Source organism: Labrus bergylta, chromosome 4 (assembly GCF_963930695.1).
Source record: "Labrus bergylta chromosome 4, fLabBer1.1, whole genome shotgun sequence".
In the NCBI taxonomy this organism is placed as follows: domain Eukaryota; kingdom Metazoa; phylum Chordata; class Actinopteri; order Labriformes; family Labridae; genus Labrus; species Labrus bergylta.
In genome coordinates, this window is record NC_089198.1 from 17,203,298 (window position 1) to 17,219,647 (window position 16,350).

General features: G+C 39.7%; 3 protein-coding genes across 3 annotated transcripts; 2 read left to right on the forward strand and 1 right to left on the reverse strand.

Annotated features, from left to right (window-relative positions):
• Nucleotides 1–595: 595 nt before the first annotated feature.
• abhd8a (abhydrolase domain containing 8a) lies at nucleotides 596–8,400 on the reverse strand. The gene is made up of 5 exons (XM_020644470.3): nucleotides 7,977–8,400; nucleotides 4,526–5,355; nucleotides 3,792–3,962; nucleotides 2,993–3,209; nucleotides 596–2,902 (listed from the first exon to the last, which is right to left on the reverse strand). Exons 2-5 carry the CDS (start codon nucleotides 5,344–5,346, stop codon nucleotides 2,690–2,692), a joined length of 1,422 nt encoding a protein of 473 aa, XP_020500126.2. The 5' UTR covers nucleotides 5,347–5,355; nucleotides 7,977–8,400; the 3' UTR covers nucleotides 596–2,689.
• Nucleotides 8,401–9,955: 1,555 nt separating this feature from the next.
• On the forward strand, nucleotides 9,956–11,824 carry mrpl34 (mitochondrial ribosomal protein L34). Its single transcript, XM_020644460.3, has 2 exons — nucleotides 9,956–10,094; nucleotides 11,245–11,824. Exons 1-2 carry the CDS (start codon nucleotides 10,039–10,041, stop codon nucleotides 11,561–11,563), a joined length of 375 nt encoding a protein of 124 aa, XP_020500116.1. The 5' UTR covers nucleotides 9,956–10,038; the 3' UTR covers nucleotides 11,564–11,824.
• A 1,384-nt stretch (nucleotides 11,825–13,208) lies between these two features.
• Nucleotides 13,209–16,349, forward strand: LOC109991969 (DET1- and DDB1-associated protein 1). The gene is made up of 5 exons (XM_020644429.3): nucleotides 13,209–13,572; nucleotides 13,852–13,932; nucleotides 14,030–14,081; nucleotides 14,319–14,380; nucleotides 14,549–16,349. Exons 1-5 carry the CDS (start codon nucleotides 13,564–13,566, stop codon nucleotides 14,651–14,653), a joined length of 309 nt encoding a protein of 102 aa, XP_020500085.1. The 5' UTR covers nucleotides 13,209–13,563; the 3' UTR covers nucleotides 14,654–16,349.
• The last annotated feature ends 1 nt before the right edge of the window (nucleotide 16,350 follows it).

Sequence of the window (16,350 nt, forward strand, 5' to 3'; positions counted from 1 at the left end):
AGCTACTGAAATTAATTATAGCTTCTAGAGCCTAATCTTTAAATAAACCTCTGCAGACTAATAACGTAAAAACAGCTATTTACAGTTATAGTTATGTTGTGCACCCACGTACAGAGGCTTATACTTGTCAGAGTAGCCCTGGTTTAAAATCCGACCTCGGCCCTTTGCTGTATGTCATCCCCCAAAACTCTCCTCCATCCTTTCCTGTTTCTCTTCAGCTGTCCTGTCCAATTACGGCAAAATGGACCAAGCAATAATTAAAAAAAAATGTTTTTATAAAACTGATTATTCAGGTTGGGGATGGTAATGCAAATAAATGAAATTGCACCTTTAAATAATTTGGAGATAATATGATTTGCCCAATGATGCTGTATATCCTGTGTCAAGCCAATGTAATAATCACAAGTTATATCATCTTGACTACATTCTATCTTACCAGTATTATTATTATACTGGTATTATTAAATACCAGTTTTCTTTTGTGTTATTTGAACAGATACTTCAGTGTATCATATAACTAATATTATTGTAATCCTGGTACATTGAGCACTTAATATGATAATACTGCAAATCAACAAATGAGCAAAGTCCCATGTAGTTTGTGAACATAGTTTTATTTCATGCCAGGAAAAGGCACGTTCATACACTGAATCCACCAGCTTTGATAGGATATATATTATATGCATCTACATTCAGGCAGTGCATATATTATGATTCCCTTGAATAAATGCAACAATAACATTAACACTTTATGTTAACCACAAAAAGATATAGCACATAGGAGCACTGACAGTTTGTATATGCACGAGTTTAGCATAAGAAGAAGTACATGTGCACCCTGTAGTCCATACAGTGTAACTGACACCAAAGGAGACGCACAGTACATTGCATCAGCAGCACTTGTTGGTTTTTGGAAAAGTCCATGGAGAACACATCATGTTTTCTGAGTTGTCAGCTTCTTTCCACTCTATTTCGCTCTATATTTTGTATCAGTTGCATAAGAACAATCTTGTTGCATCCGCATTCTGTCAAAATGCATATATAACAGACCAGTATGGTGGGTATAAATGTCGCTTTTTGTCGACAATTTCCTGCTTTGGCTGCCTCAGATTTATATTTGGGCTTTGGGTACCCAGTCTCATCCATCCACCATCTTCTAATCATCACAGTATACACTATGCAGCCAACAGATTATAACTTTCATAGAGCACATAAGACTGTGCATTACTTGTACCTTACAGTCCCATTATGAGACAAAGCAGCACCCATGAATGAATGTCTTTCTGTGAGCATGAAGTGTTGCTCATTCTTTCTGTCTGACACTGTGAGATAAATATAGGATGCACTGGAAAGTAATAAGGGAACATACACTCCTGCATTTATCAGCTTATAGATACAGTATACTGTATCATCTTGAAGAAGTCCTTACAACACTTTATTTTATGGCAGCTGCTGTTATTTCAGAATAAAGGCAAAACAATACCACACTTTCATTAGAGGAGAGAGCACTGGGAATTTTACAATATGAGAATATATTGTAACTGTCTGATGAAACCCTTTTCATGATCTAGACTCATGCAGAGCCCCAGCATTTTGTATCCTTAGGATATCATATACAAATAGAGAAATGGCTAGAATAAAGGAGGAACACATTTTGTCATCCATGTGAGTGACCATCTGTCTTTGCAACCAGTTTGAATAAACGTCTCATTAAGGATTACTTCATTTTCATGCAAATATGAAATAATGTATCGGTTACATTGTGCTTAGCATAATATGTATCACTGTTTTGATTAAGATTCAATACCAGAGTTCATTATATGGAAAATAAATAGCTTTTTCAATCAAATAAAAACACGGGCCAATCTCTAAACAGCTGCTGTGATTGTGAGTCTTAATGTTTGAATTAGTGTATACAGCACATCGTATGAATGTGGTTAATAGATGGCTGGATCGCAAGTTAGCATTGTATTTCTGTGATATTTCTGGCATAATTTAACCTAAATATTCATATTTAAGTATTAATGACATATTGCATGTACACTGCTATACAATAAATGTCTTTAAACAATTCTCCACTACTATTTCATGAGAAACTGTTATTATCAACAGTTATGTTTCGTCAAAACTGTCCTTTACCATCACATCAAAAAACCTGATCGGTAATCCGTCATTTCAATGCATATTATTCTACCAGTTTCCCATGAAGCAGATGTAAGACCATTTTTGTGAAGGTTGACCAGAAGCTCTGCAATACTTTACAGAATATTTAAGATAAAGGTGAGACAATTCACACACCATCTCATCGATTTGAAGCATTTTGTTTCTTGCAGTCGTCAGTTCTTCACCAGAAAACTTTTCATACACAAATCACAAATGGACACAGTACTTTTGATCTTCAGATGTTGTGTCGTTTTTTCAAACATGACAAGATGGAGCACAGACTGGTATCAAAAGCACAGCAAAACTGACTTTAATTGCATCCATTCTTCTTATCTTTAAGTCCATTCCTTTGTTCTCTGGTCGGCACCATGCCTAAGTCCCACTTTATCTTTGAGCACCAGTGGCCGTGCGCATCCTGAAGATGCGGCCCTGTTTGTAACAGCTCTCAGCCGGGGAGCAGCCTTAAGAACACATGCCAAAAAAGGCCTTCTGCTGGGTTCTGTTATAGAACGTGACTCCTCGTTGGTTATTTGTCCAGAGACTTATTGCTTTTCAGTGTGTGGAGAGTGTCACTGAGGGCAACAGTCTTCTCTGTGTCCGACGTGCGGCTGTCTTTTCTGGACATATCGGGCTCCCAAAGAAAGAATTCATGGAGGAGGGTATTAACGGTTTCGGGACACTCCATCATGACCATGTGACTTCCCTCCTCGATGACTTTAAGGAATGCAAACAGAAGGATCTAGAAAGGAAGCATGACGCAGACAATTAGGACACAATTATATAGAATGTCATTTTATAAGCTTGCATTACATTTTAAGAGGTATCATACCTCTGCCATGCGCTGGTCCTCATCCATGGGCACAAACTTGTCACACATGCCATGAACCAGCAGGATTGGTGAAGTGAGCTCAGCATGATAGACCTCGTCCCCTTCAGGCCAGTACTGTCCGCTCATCATGGCGCGCAGGACAAACGGAGAGACGTTGAAGGCATTGCCCTGCTTCAACAGCTGCTTTTCTTTGGCACCCTGACGGGCAAATCCAGCTCTGAAGTTGAAAAAAGGAAGTCAGGAAGTGTTACTTTGAAGTTTACTTATAGTGGTTTCAATTCAATTCCATTTCTAAAAACTTTATTAGTCCCGAGGGGTCAATTCAGGTGGCAATAGTGCAGTGAGGAACAATAGTAAAACTGTGAAAAAATGTGATACCAGAGCTGTATGAAAGTAACTTAATATGAGTGAAGGGATCAGTGATTGTTTGTTTACCATAATATACACCATGATAGTTTTCATTCATAGTTTAAACTATAACAATTAGATGCTGTACAAGGTACAGGTAGAAGTAACTATGATGTGCCGAGTGTCAGTGTTGGCACTATGTGAATTAGAGTTGATTGATAATGATACTGATACTGATACCAGTGTCGATAGCTGTATCAGGATCAGCCAGCAATACTGCCTAAAACGTGGTTTCAGGTAGAAGGTATGCATCTTTATATGTTTTCTTTTATTCATGCTGTAATCAGGGGAAACTGGATATTGACTCATACTTCAATTCAAAAGTACGAGAATAGTTATCTAGAAAGTAAAAGTGGTATTGGAACATCACTAATGGAAATGCAGATCTTACTTGAGGAAGCTCCAGGCCAGACAGGGTGACAGACAGTGCAGGACACAAGATGGCAGCTGGAAAATGGAACACAAACTGGGCTCCAGAGCCGTGGGACCCCCTCCGTTTATCATCACCACCTTATGGACCAGATCGGGATATTCGTGGGCCAGGAAGGTGCAGAATGACACTCTGGAAGAGATAAAAAAGAGATGGGTCAAGCATGTTAACGAGTAAAGAACAAGAGAGGGATCTTTGATAAGCTGTCAAATTTCTTCAAATACATTTCTAAAGTGGAGTGATTGATTTGTTGAAGTCTTTATTTCAAACATGTACTTTTTTTCCAAAAACAACCACCATCATAACCACCCAGTGAGTTTGAGAGTCCTTCTGCATTGCTGTACCTTGTGAACACCATATTTTGATAGATGTATCTTTTAAACGAGTTTGGACTTTGTTTAACTCCACATTTAAACTGTGTGTTGTTTTTACATTACATTTGTAGGTTTAGTAGTCTCCACAATCATAACCCCCCCTTTCTGTCAAAGAATAGTTTTTCAATATTTGCCGGTGGTAGATTGTTTTTTGCCCTGTACAGTATCTGTGCAGTTTGAAATTCCACAAGATCTGTGAATTTTAGTGTTTTTGACTGTAAGAATGATGAGTGAGTGTGATACTGATATCCAACAATATGAACTAATGGCTCTTTTTTTAAGGTATGGAGAGTGACTTTTTTTTTATTTTTTTAAACTCACCCATATGAATGACCGATGAGGATGTTTCGTTTACGAGCATATCTCTTAAAGATGGCACGAAGGTCCTCCGCAAGGGCATAAAAAGTATAAGCCGCTGCGATCTGCGGGGCAGTACTGGCTCCATGTCCTGCCAGGTCAGGTGCAATGACCTCATAGCCCAGCCGAGAGAAGAAGTCCAGCTGGCTGCTCCAAATGTCCAAAGAGCCTCCCACGCCGTGCACAAAAAACAGTGCTACATCTGAGTGTGTCCCTTTGCAGCTCGAGATCACCCTCTTGGAGTCGATCAGCACTGTGCGTTTGGGCTTGCGGCGGCGGCGTGGAGGTGGAGCGGGTTTCTGTTCCCCTAGGGATGGTGGAACTGGAGAGGGAAGAGGGTTAGGGTCAGGGGAAGAAGGCATTTCTTTATAGTCAGCCAGCTCCACCTCGACAGTGCTGCAAGGCTCCAGATCCCCGTCCTGACACTGCAGTATCTCAGAGTGCAAAACATCCCCTAGATTCTCAATCACCAGCTGGCCATTACGGTAGACAGTGATCTTCCTCTTGCAGTGGACACTGCTGCCATAGTCGCTCTCATCATAAGAATCCTCAGGAGAGTCGTCATCTTCGTAGTCGCATTCTGTCTTCTCTTTGCCTGTGATTTTCTCTTCCGTTACTACGGGCTGCCTTTCAGGGACAATGTGCCGCACTCGAAGGACTCTCCCAGGTTTCACCTCCACAAACTCAAAACCATCAGAGGGTTGGGAAGACTCCAGGGGCAAGACCAGACTGGCAGCTTTCCCAGTCAGGCAGCACAGTATCCCTTCAGTGATACTGGTCAACATGGTGCGTCCCTGCACACACAACATCACACAGATACAACAAAGCAGATCATTAGTAGAATTCAAAATCTGACATATAGACAGTGTTGAGCTTCAAATGTAAGACTGTAAAATGGTTCCACCTCAATTTCCTGTTGCAGAGTTTTTAAATGTCAACAGCTCAACAGGAAGAAATGTGTTCCTGGCATGGTCCCTATTAATATTGGACTCAAGCTGTTTCCTAGCAACAGAGCCACAAAGAAACGGTTCCCTTGTCATCCTTTCATCAGATTACAGCGCCATGAGTGAAATGAAAAACACCAACAGCAGGGATGTTTTCAGTTTGACAGACTCCACACCTCTGAACTAAAGCCAAAGCCAGTTTAAGTGACGCACCTTTAAAAAAGCTCTTTTGACTCACTCACCTGGGTCACAAAGCAGCTTAACATTGAAGGATTCCAAGTTCATAAGAGCATGTGAAGACAGATGCACAAATACAATACTTGCGCCGTACAGATCTGTGGTTTCAATGTCAGTGAAGACTGACAACTCACATGCCAACCTAGACGTCTGCTATTAATAACCTTTCCTTTTCACATGGTCAGAAGAATCAGGATATATATAAATAGAAATCACCACGTATTAAGGCATGACTGTGTACATGCCTGCAAAGTCTATGTCTCATAATATCGTGATAGCAGTTTTCCAAGCTATTCTGGTTCCATTAGAATGAGCTGATACCTGAGATGATCTTTGCTTGCCGCCGTAGGCTAAGATGCATTATGGCATTGGTGTAGATAAAATATCATTGGTTCTCAATTTTCCATGTAAACACAGGCTGGTTATCTCTAGGAAACAGAGTGGGAAAAGTCACATCCACAGGGTAAGGCTTTATAGTTTCCTGGTTCTATACAATCTGAAGCAGAGGGTTATGTTAATATTTCTGCCATCAGTGTAGATTTCGGCTCATTGCACGACTGCAACATGTAGTTCAGATCATAGTCGTTTCAATCATGCTTCCTTAAAGCTCCTATGAAGAAGTTTCTGTTCCCGTGGATTTTATACTCAGGTTCTATACTCCCAGCACTTTGCTGCATGTCATTCACCAATCTCTCATCTCTGTTTGCCTTTGGTTTCCTACTCTAGCCGCTGTCCTATCTCCAATAAAGGCATAAAGCCCCCAAACAATCTTCATCATGAAAAATGTTGGTAAAAAAAAAGGTTGTCTCGACAGCTTGCTGTTTATCACTTTCCTCCATTGCAGCAACAATTACAGATATTAATATTAGCAAAAAAATAAAAAATCAACCTTGTCACTGGCAGTCTTGTTTACAATTCATTTACGTCACTATCTAAACAATATAGTGTTTCTAACAACCCCATGAAGGTAATAGAATGACTTTGAACACATGGCGCCTCTGAGGTTCAGCTAAATGAAGCTTGTTTATCTGGGTCTGCAGCGACACGTGAGGGTTCATGTGTGCTTGTGTATGTTATGTTCATGCCAGGTGTGTTTTTGTTGGTGTGGAAGGATGGTCTGAAGGTCAGGGCATCATGTGCTATCTAGTTACACCGAGGAGCAAAGTGAATGTTGAAAGAGAGGCCTATTTTTGTAAAAAAAAAGAAAAAAAAAAGAAAATGGAGCATAACAAAATGTTTGCTCTACAGTGAGCATTTTCATTCTAATACTGCTATCTATCTTTCTTTCTCTATCTCTCTTTCTCTCTCTCTCTCTCTATCTATCTATCTATTTGTGATTATTTTTGTTTTGAGGCCTATCTGTAATTGCATTATGAAACAATCATCCTCATGACGACGTTAAGTGTTGGTGGGGAACAACAGCGAAAGATTCCACTATACCTCATTAACACAACACAAACAACACACATCTGTCTGCAGCCTAGTCATTTCAGGGATTCTCCTCCTGACCTACAATCCATCACTCCAGTCAACCAGGCTTTGAACATGGCTGCGGGGCACAAATGGGCCCACATATGAAACCCACAAACCCAAAAGTCAAACAGTTACTCAGCCATGTTTGTCTTGCTCTGCATTGCAGAAAATGTAGGTTGATGTGTCTGCCAAGCCTTACAGTAACACACATTTGGCACACTCTGTGCTGCACTAGTTCAGAGCACAACCCAGTCTGGCATCATAATTTGCACATTAAATAAACAATACATTTACATATTTGTAAAATCATGACTGTTATAACCTAAATCTTGTTATAAAATGCCTTATGCACATATGTACTAGAGCTTTGTGTTTTGACGTTATGACAACAAAGATGAAGCCGCAATCCGCAGTCATAGTCATATTTTTTAATGATTTGAAATAAACTGTTACCATCAAATTTTAAGTAGGCTACAAAATAATAAAATGCACATCCAAGGACACTTTCACAAGCCTATAAGGGCCCAAATAATAGTGTCGTAGCACAGTTGCAAACGATAAAATAAATCTATGGCAGTCTTGCACAAGGGCCATAATTGCTAGGATTGTTTTATTGATTGATAGATTTATTACTTTTTTTCCCAGGACACTTGCATGCAGTCATTGTGGATCTGTTTACAATGCAGATGACAAGATGGTCTGTCTCGACCAATAAATGTAAATTATGAGAAAACAAATTGCAATAAAAAATGCTTCCTTACCTGCAGAATTAAAGATGGTTCAGGATGATAAGCAATCAGCGCCAAATGTTGACAGTCAAGGGCTAAAGAACCTGAACTGAAAAAAATGTTGCATTTGATGCAACAATTTGTCTACGCTGGAGATGCTGCAGAATCCTCCAAACCGCGTATTAGCCTCATTACACTACTCTCACTGCACACGGGCGTGCTTGGATTGATGATAAAGCATGCATTCATACAAGTGTGCGCGTTGTCTTTCAATAAGACACCCATAACGATTCAAGATTTTTCCTCCCTCAGCATCCACTACGCACTCAGGCCGAACCCTGCCCAGCCCTGCTGCTCCTGCATCCGCAGCAGACACTGCGATCTTCAGGCATTTTCGCTCCTGAGTGGCAGTGAGGAGGGCGAATAGAAGACATCAGCACACCGCGAGGAGGCCAATGAGAGGCGCGTGTTTCCTTGTTGCCAAGGCTGAAGAAAAGCAAAATGCGCGCGTGTCTGTGTGTGTGCGCGCGTGTGAGGGAAGGAAATGAGAGTGACAGAAATTATAAATACGATAGTCCAGCTAAATAGATGAATCATGGCCCTGATCAGGCCTCCAATGTGTGTCACAACCACAACTGCATTTATCGTGAAAGAACACCTGAATACGTGTTATTGCTGCTTCAACTCTAAAGTAAGAGAGGTGTATGACACTGAAAGGAAAAATGAACATTCGTTTTAAACTATTAGACTGAGATGAGTTGTATCACTGCGACACCCTTCAACTTTGATCAACAAACTGGGACAGTCCGGTGCCTGTCACGGATTGAGCTGCTGTGACGATTGTGGGGAGCAGAGCCAACAGCTGTGCGCTTTCTGTTGTTGTTTGGAAACGACGACTGTCTCTTGTGAATGCACATTTGGTTTTGTTATAATATATATATATAAGAGCCAAATCCAATGATATGACTGTAGCGTTGGTAGCCTGGTATTATTTTGATATAGCCTTTGATTAACACTTATTTCTCCCAATCGCATAAATAAGAAATAAGTGTCAACTTCTTCAATCCCAGTGAACCTCATGAGCATTTCACCAAAATGCTTCAGGCTAATCCTCACATCAAGCATGTTTACCCAAACTCAGTGTATCAGGTCATGAAAAGAAGTTGGGTAGATTAAATATAGGCTAATGCTCACCTATACCTTTTCAGTAAACCCATTAAATAAGTGTCCTCCTCCTACAAGTAGGCTTTTGGATATATTCTTATTCAAAGTGTAGACAGGCCTATACCATTACAGTTTAGAAGCTCAAAGTAAAGATTGATCTCTAGTTGAGAAATAAGTCCTGCTTCACTCCTCCTTTCACTTCAGTGCAAAGAAAAAACTAGTTCAATTTGTGATTGATTATGGTGACATATGCGTGCATCCACCCAGCTATAATAGACTCTTGATTTAGTGTAGGCCTATATGCATGTCTTTGCTTCATAACTATGGTGAAAATCCTAACTCACCATTGCACTCTTTTTATATTAACTCTGTAACATTCTTTGTTTCAGTTCTACCAGAGATCCTCAACATTTTGAGAAAACCATTGACCTTTTACAGTGGAGTTATATAGTATAGTATTGTATAGTTATATAGCCCACGTTAAATGCAGTCGTGCATCGATTATTGTAGCCTCACAACAATGATGTGCCAAACAGACTGGTGTGCCACTGGAGTAGTATTTACCCTGAATACAATCTGCCAGGCAGATGTTCCTGAGGGTTAACATTTACACTCTATGGGGATGATAAACACATCGCTTTTAATACCTGGCAGAAATCAATATCAAACATTAGCTCAAACAACTTGGCTGTTATACCCTGAAAACTGTAATATATACATTAAAGTTGATAAAGGTCGGTTAAGCGCTCAAAGCGTTTCACCTGTACAGCGAACGCAGGGCATAATAGTGACAAAGTCCAGCGACCCAGCAACAAGCGATTCAATTGGTTGAAAAGTCTCAGCCAATCGTTTGGCTTCATATTCGCAGGAGAATCGCAGATCTGTGACATTCACTGTTCTCATGCCTGTGTCAACAGTTTAAATATCGAAAATGAACATTATACAGTCGTCCTTTTCTCGACTGCGTGTGGTATCTCTTTTCACCAGGTAACAGAGTCTGCGCACCTCTTTGTTAGACAAACCGAAGACAGTCTTGTCTGAGTTCAGTACTAACATTAACAAGCTAGCTTAGCAGCACGTTAGCAGCGTGGCTAGTTCATCAAGCTAGAAGCAAGTCAACTTTATCTGAAGTTCAGTCAGCAGCAGATGTCGTATCCGGTCATAGCTTTATGGCAGTGTATCAAACTAACTTCACATCATCATACTGTGTAAATACATGTAGAAAATTGTGCCTTGTTTTGTTTTTGAAGGGCATTACATTTGTCATTTTATGATGGAGAATGCTAATAGATACAACATATTTGAATAAGCATAGCCAGATTCATCTTTAACTTCTGGATTCGTGCATGTAGTGCGACCCCTGTGCTTCATTATGTTTAGATAACAATTTATTTGTCTTGATAAGTAGTTTGCTCTGCATTGTCACACGTAAATGTAACAAAATAGAACTCTATTTTTCAATGTCCAATCATACTTTTAGTCATTTGCACTTGTCTATGGAACGGAATCCAAAATGAAATTAGTATGGGTGTTTTTTTTTTCTATATGAAATACGACATTATATGGCATGTGCTAAATGTAATGCATTACATTGTGCTGGCTTTTCATTCAAACAAGAAGCCGCAACACCTGTCAGGTTTTCCAATTAATTACTGACGTGTAAGAATTGTACTTTGGATCATATAGAAGGAGCTGTCCCATCTCGTCTGAACGTCTTGATTTGTGGACATTTATTACAGTTTAGTCTGAATGTCTTCAAAGCGAGACTGTGTGAGGTGAGAAGTGCCCAATCATCTTTCTTGGATCAGTGGCGTGGATTCGCGCGTCAGTCTAATATACGATACGTAAATTACGTCAATATTGGATCACCGATCAGATCGGTTCCATCTCTATTAAAGAGGTAGCTAAAATGTGTTGTTATACATTTCCTCAATGTGTTGTTGAAGAAAAGCAAGGCAAAGGATCCAAACATGAGACTACTCCACAGATGAATTGTTATGATCACTATTTTGTGGACTACAGGAAGAATAGCTGAGCTCTTGGGTACAGCTAATGGGGATCCTAACAAATAAACAAAAATATTGGTATTCCAAAGTCACTTTTCAATAACAATCTTAATCTCTGCTCTTTTTAACAGTTCACCTGCAGGGAACCTTGCGGTAACTGGCGTCTCTCACATTAGATTATTCAGCAACTTGATCGTGCCCAGAGCAGCTTCCGGGCCTCAAGTTTCCAGATGTGGGCCTCTGTCTTCACAAGCTGAGGGTTCAGGAGTATTCCAACAGCTTCCGTGGCAATACCAGCAGGTGCGGACACGGAAAAGAGGCAATGAGTATCAGCCCAAGAACATCAAACGCAAGAGGACCCACGGCTGGATCAAGAGGCTCAGCTCACAAGGGGGCATCGAGGTGATTCTGCGACGCATGTTTAAGGGACGCAAATCCCTCTCACACTGAAGATTCCTGTTTGAATACTGCAAGACTTTAAGGAAACATACATTGATTTCAAAATGCTGGCGGTGTTCTACAAAGAACACTGGTATCGGATTCAGTGAAGAAACTTCTGGGTGAGAGGATGAAAACTGGCTTTCGACAAAAACAAAAAAAAACTGCTGCAGACAACGGAAAAATTAAGCCTGGTGGTTTCACCCAGTGTTTTTGAGCTGTATCATTTTGTAGCAGATGTCGGGAAAATTAAAAACAACCATGTAAAATGAATATGCATTTGTGATTGTGTAATGACTTTTCAATGTCCAATCATACTTTTAGTCATTTGCATTGGTCTATGGAATGGAATCCAAAATGAAATTAGTATGGGTGACATACCTCTTTCTTGCAAGATAATTATGCAGACAAATCGTACCCCTTATGATATGAAATTATACACATCAAGATTGTTCAATGCTGTGGCTGAGATTATATTTTATGTGAACTGCCAGCTAACTTTTTGTTCACTCATGAGTGAGCTATGAACACCTGACCAGTTAACCCACATGGCCTATTATCTACCATTCATAGTAAGTTAACCAATAAACATGTAAACCAAACTATTTAAATACAATACATAGCTTCACACTAAATTGGCTTCTACAGATTGAGTAATAAATAGAGTTTGTGGACAGAGTTTGGTGTTTTAAGTGGTACATTTTTGACTATGAAAAATGGCTGCCATCTACAGTATGTGAAGTTCTTTTCCACTGTGACATCTTAAGTTAAATTTCACGGTTTCTGTTTCTGTAAGAGAAAGGGTTTACTTATGCTGAGATTACAATCCCAGGTCCTTGCGGTCCTGTCTTGAATCTGATCTGGTAACCTGGACCCTTTCATCAGTCTAAAGGTGTAATTTACAAACCAAGAAATTGTTGAAAAGGAGAGGTTTTGGTAGTTAAAATTACAAAAGTTGAGGAAAAAATGATACATTAAGTGAGGACCTCTATATGTCAGTATTACATGAAATAAGTGAGGACCTCTATATGCCAGTATTACATGAAATAAGTGAGGACCTCTATATGCCAGTATTACATGAAATATGTACACCAAACAGAAAAACAAAATTATAAAAGCACAATCCTGCAGGCATGATTCAACATTGACTTTGGGTCAGCTATCTCGAAGTTTTCTTCAGTAATTGGTATATTGCAGCTGGCTTCTTTCACCACATCCCGAAGCTCTCAGGTGGTCTTTTATTTCTTAATCTTTCCAGGCGCTCCCATAGTGCTCCCAGTCTCCATTTCAATTTTCACCGCATTAGCAGTGATTAAGATCGTTATCATGCTGAAAAATAAAACCATTCTCAATAAAGCGTTTTATAGAAGCAATAGCATGAAGAATCACGTTCAAATGGAAAACAACAGATATAATGTGATGTTTGTTTACGGTTCTGTAGATAAAATACACTCGCACGAAGAACAAATATCTGCATCGAGAAGTTATTTACATGGACGACATACTGCTGGAAGTGTCGGTGTTGTTTTCATGCCACAAGCCCGCTGTTATTGGAAGACGCGTGTGTTACATAATAACCATTAAGCCAATCGGCGTAGTGCGTTGTCTAACGCGTCACACAGCTACCAGCGTTCCACCAATCAAATCCGTGGAATCTCAAACGGGAACACGCCCCCGAACAGAGGCACAACAAAAATGGGGTTGCGATCAAGTAGCGAGTTAGCTTTCTAGAAACGTTCATTTAATGTTTCCTTGTCTTAAGCTGTTTATCAGGGCAACTGTTCGACTGATTTTAAGTGGCGTGATGTAATAATCCTAAAGTCGAAGGCATTTTATGTTTTAGAGTCGTCGTAAGAAGCTCGCGAACGGGTAAACAAACCGGTGTCTTAGCTACGACAAAAGACAACAAGGCTTAGTGACTAGCTAGCTGCAACAGTAGCATCTGCTGTGTTTCCACTGTCTGTGCGCTTTCTAGCTCGTTAAAAACGACCAAAGAGGGGACTCGGAGCGACATGGAGAAGGTACGTGCACCACGGGACCTTTCTTAGTAGTTAAGGTTTTGTTTGCCTGCACTAGTTTATTCTTACCTGTGTTGACATGTTACTTAATGTTAGCTGCTGGGGAAATAGGTGTGACTGTGAAACAGGGACTGCCACGCTATCTATTCCAACATAATGTTACTCTCTGTTACACATGAATGGCTGTAGTAGTTGTCTTTCACGTTACCACCCCAGACACTATGTACTTTTAAAGTGTATGTGTTAGTGTGTCTGGTCTAATTCGTGTGTTTTTGTTCTCAGGAGGATTTCCTGAAGGGACTACCTGTGTACAACAAGACTAACTTCAGCAGGTTCCATGCGGACTCTGTATGTAAAGCTTCAGTAAGTTTCTTTATATGCTCTCCACATGAAGACACATCATCATGTTGCCTGTAAATAATCTGTATTTTGACTAACATAGATCTGGATTTTATTTTAGAACCGTCGACCGTCTGTGTACCTGCCAACCCGGGAATATCCATCAGAGCAGAGTGAGTGCATTGATTTTTGAAAATTCACAGATAAGCTAACTTTCTATCAATATTTTTTTTAAATGTTGTAGTCACATCTAAATAAAGCTATCATCACACTTTACAATTGTCTTTTAGCAGCATTTTAGCATGCTTATCTAGTTAGTAATATCCCCAGTAAGTGCAGATCTCAGCTGCATCTTTAGTTGTTTTTTTTTTTACAATGACGTAATCATGGTTTGTATCGTTTCTCCTCAGTCATAGTCACAGAGAAGACAAACATCCTACTGCGGTATCTTCATCAACAGTGGGACAAAAAGGTAATGGTTTGAAGACATTGAATGTAATGAAAGAAGATGCTAATTTGATCATTTCAGTATCAGTCTTGTGTGAGATGCTTCATTGTTTGTTAAGTATGTTACCATCTGTTGTGAAACTGAATTGCCCTTCTGGGATGAATAAAGTTGTCTGAATCTTCCTTTTCTCAGAATGCAGCCAAAAAGCGAGAGCAAGAACAAACAGAGGGGGAGAACACGGCGCCTCCAAGAAAAATTGCCAGAACAGACTGCCGGGAGCTGAATGAGGATTCATAAGTGTCCGTGCTGTTGATGCACACCAAGCAGAGACTGAGCTGTACAAAGAGAGTGCTCACACAGATGGAGGAAACATGTTTTCAAACCCAGGCCTGAAAACTGAAGCACACAAGGAGCGACACATTTCAGACCACAACCGGCATGACATTAATAAAACACTGCTCCTGATGTTTGCTTTTCGCTTCAGATTTCCTACTTTAAAAAAAGAAAGGCCCATCACCTTATGTGATACTTTCCCCAAGTATTTGATCTGAACTCCCAGAAAACCCTCTGCCTCATATTTGGTCACTGTAGTTTAAACAACAGGCATCTACCTCCTTATCCCTCTCCTTTCTTGTGTTCCCTCACATCGGCTCACACAGGTTTCTTTGAAATATGCAAGAAGTAAATTTGTTGCCTCTGCTGCTCTGTCAGGGTTTACAGCGGTCGTTGTTCATATCATGTTAGAGATATGCATGTTTTACGTAAAGTCTGTGTATATGTTCAAGTGACATTAAGTGTGTGGCTCCTACTCTTTTAGAAAGTTTTATTTTTAAAACATTTGAAGACAGTGACCCTTAAAATGTATTTTAGTTCATCTTTCGTGTTCTTACTGTTCTAACAGTAACTGAAAAGACAACTTCTTGTTTTTAAAATAGAAGTATCCAATCAGGGTTTGTAATGGACTGAAAGGAAAGAAATGTTTTGATTTATTGCCTTAAATGGAAACAAGCGAGGTTTCACCATGTCTCAGATTCACCTCTGTGTTTACAGGTGAGAAAGGGAACCACTGTCGAGCTGAACAGTTTCTAGCATGTCTCTTCATCTGGACTTATTGAAGCCAACACAGTCGTATACCTGAGGATGCACATTTTGTTTTGTACAGTTTCATTTTGTAGCCATATCTTCAGTTTGATGCTTAGTAGATTCAAATCATAATGTAATGTGCTTATAACTTTATAGAAACAGTCGTGGTATTATGGAAGAGGTGATGACTACAGGTATTTCACTGGACTGATGTATAAATGTGCCATTACTCATTCTCAAAACGTGGATCATTTGAGTCGTTTTTGGCTTTGACGGCGGGGCTTAATAAACACTTTGTGTGTGCTGGTCATAGAAGTTGTAAAGCTCATTGAAAGACTCCCCAAATCTTTGGTTGTACAGCATGCATGTTGTAATTGTTTTGACCCTTTTAATCAGGTAACAAGAGAACAAATTTGAATTTTCTTTCCCTATGTCAGTCATGTGTTTTATTCATTTTTGCTCAGGAATGGATTCTTTTACTCTTAAGGAAGTCAAAACAAGTGATGATGAAAAATACTTCTCACACTCTCTTTAAACATCGCTTGTCAAATGTCTGTGTGAGACTTTATCAATCATGTTTGGCACGATTGACAGTTGAGACTATTGATGTATATTCTTACTTTTATGACAAATCGTTGCTCAAAGGTTACAGAGTATATGTTTAATTTGGCTTCTTGTGTATGTGAAATACACAGTTTAAGTTCTCCAGAAAGACTTCAAACCACAAACATGCAGTGTTTCATGTTCTAAGATCTTCATAGAATAGTGTGTTAATGTGTCATATGGTTTGTACTCCATCACCTGTTCAATGCTTTGCTTTGAGTTGATTGTATGTAACTATATTGTTGATTTCAGAAGTTGTTCTTGTATAGATTGCACTGTGACATACAGTAAAGGCTGTAACTCAGTAT

Excerpts from the sequence above, each read along its gene's own strand:
- abhd8a (XM_020644470.3), bottom strand. The coding sequence starts at position 5,346 with ATGTTGACCAGTATCACTGAAGGGATACTGTGCTGCCTGACTGGGAAA. Across the intron at positions 3,963-4,525 it reads CTCATCGGTCATTCATATGG|AGTGTCATTCTGCACCTTCC; the intron begins GTGAGTTTAAAA and ends TATCTCTTCCAG. Across the intron at positions 2,903-2,992 it reads AGGACCAGCGCATGGCAGAG|ATCCTTCTGTTTGCATTCCT; the intron begins GTATGATACCTC and ends CTTCCTTTCTAG.
- LOC109991969 (XM_020644429.3), top strand. Across the intron at positions 14,082-14,318 it reads GGAATATCCATCAGAGCAGA|TCATAGTCACAGAGAAGACA; the intron begins GTGAGTGCATTG and ends GTTTCTCCTCAG. Across the intron at positions 14,381-14,548 it reads ATCAACAGTGGGACAAAAAG|AATGCAGCCAAAAAGCGAGA; the intron begins GTAATGGTTTGA and ends TCCTTTTCTCAG.
- mrpl34 (XM_020644460.3), top strand. The coding sequence starts at position 10,039 with ATGAACATTATACAGTCGTCCTTTTCTCGACTGCGTGTGGTATCTCTT. Across the intron at positions 10,095-11,244 it reads GTGGTATCTCTTTTCACCAG|TTCACCTGCAGGGAACCTTG; the intron begins GTAACAGAGTCT and ends TCTTTTTAACAG.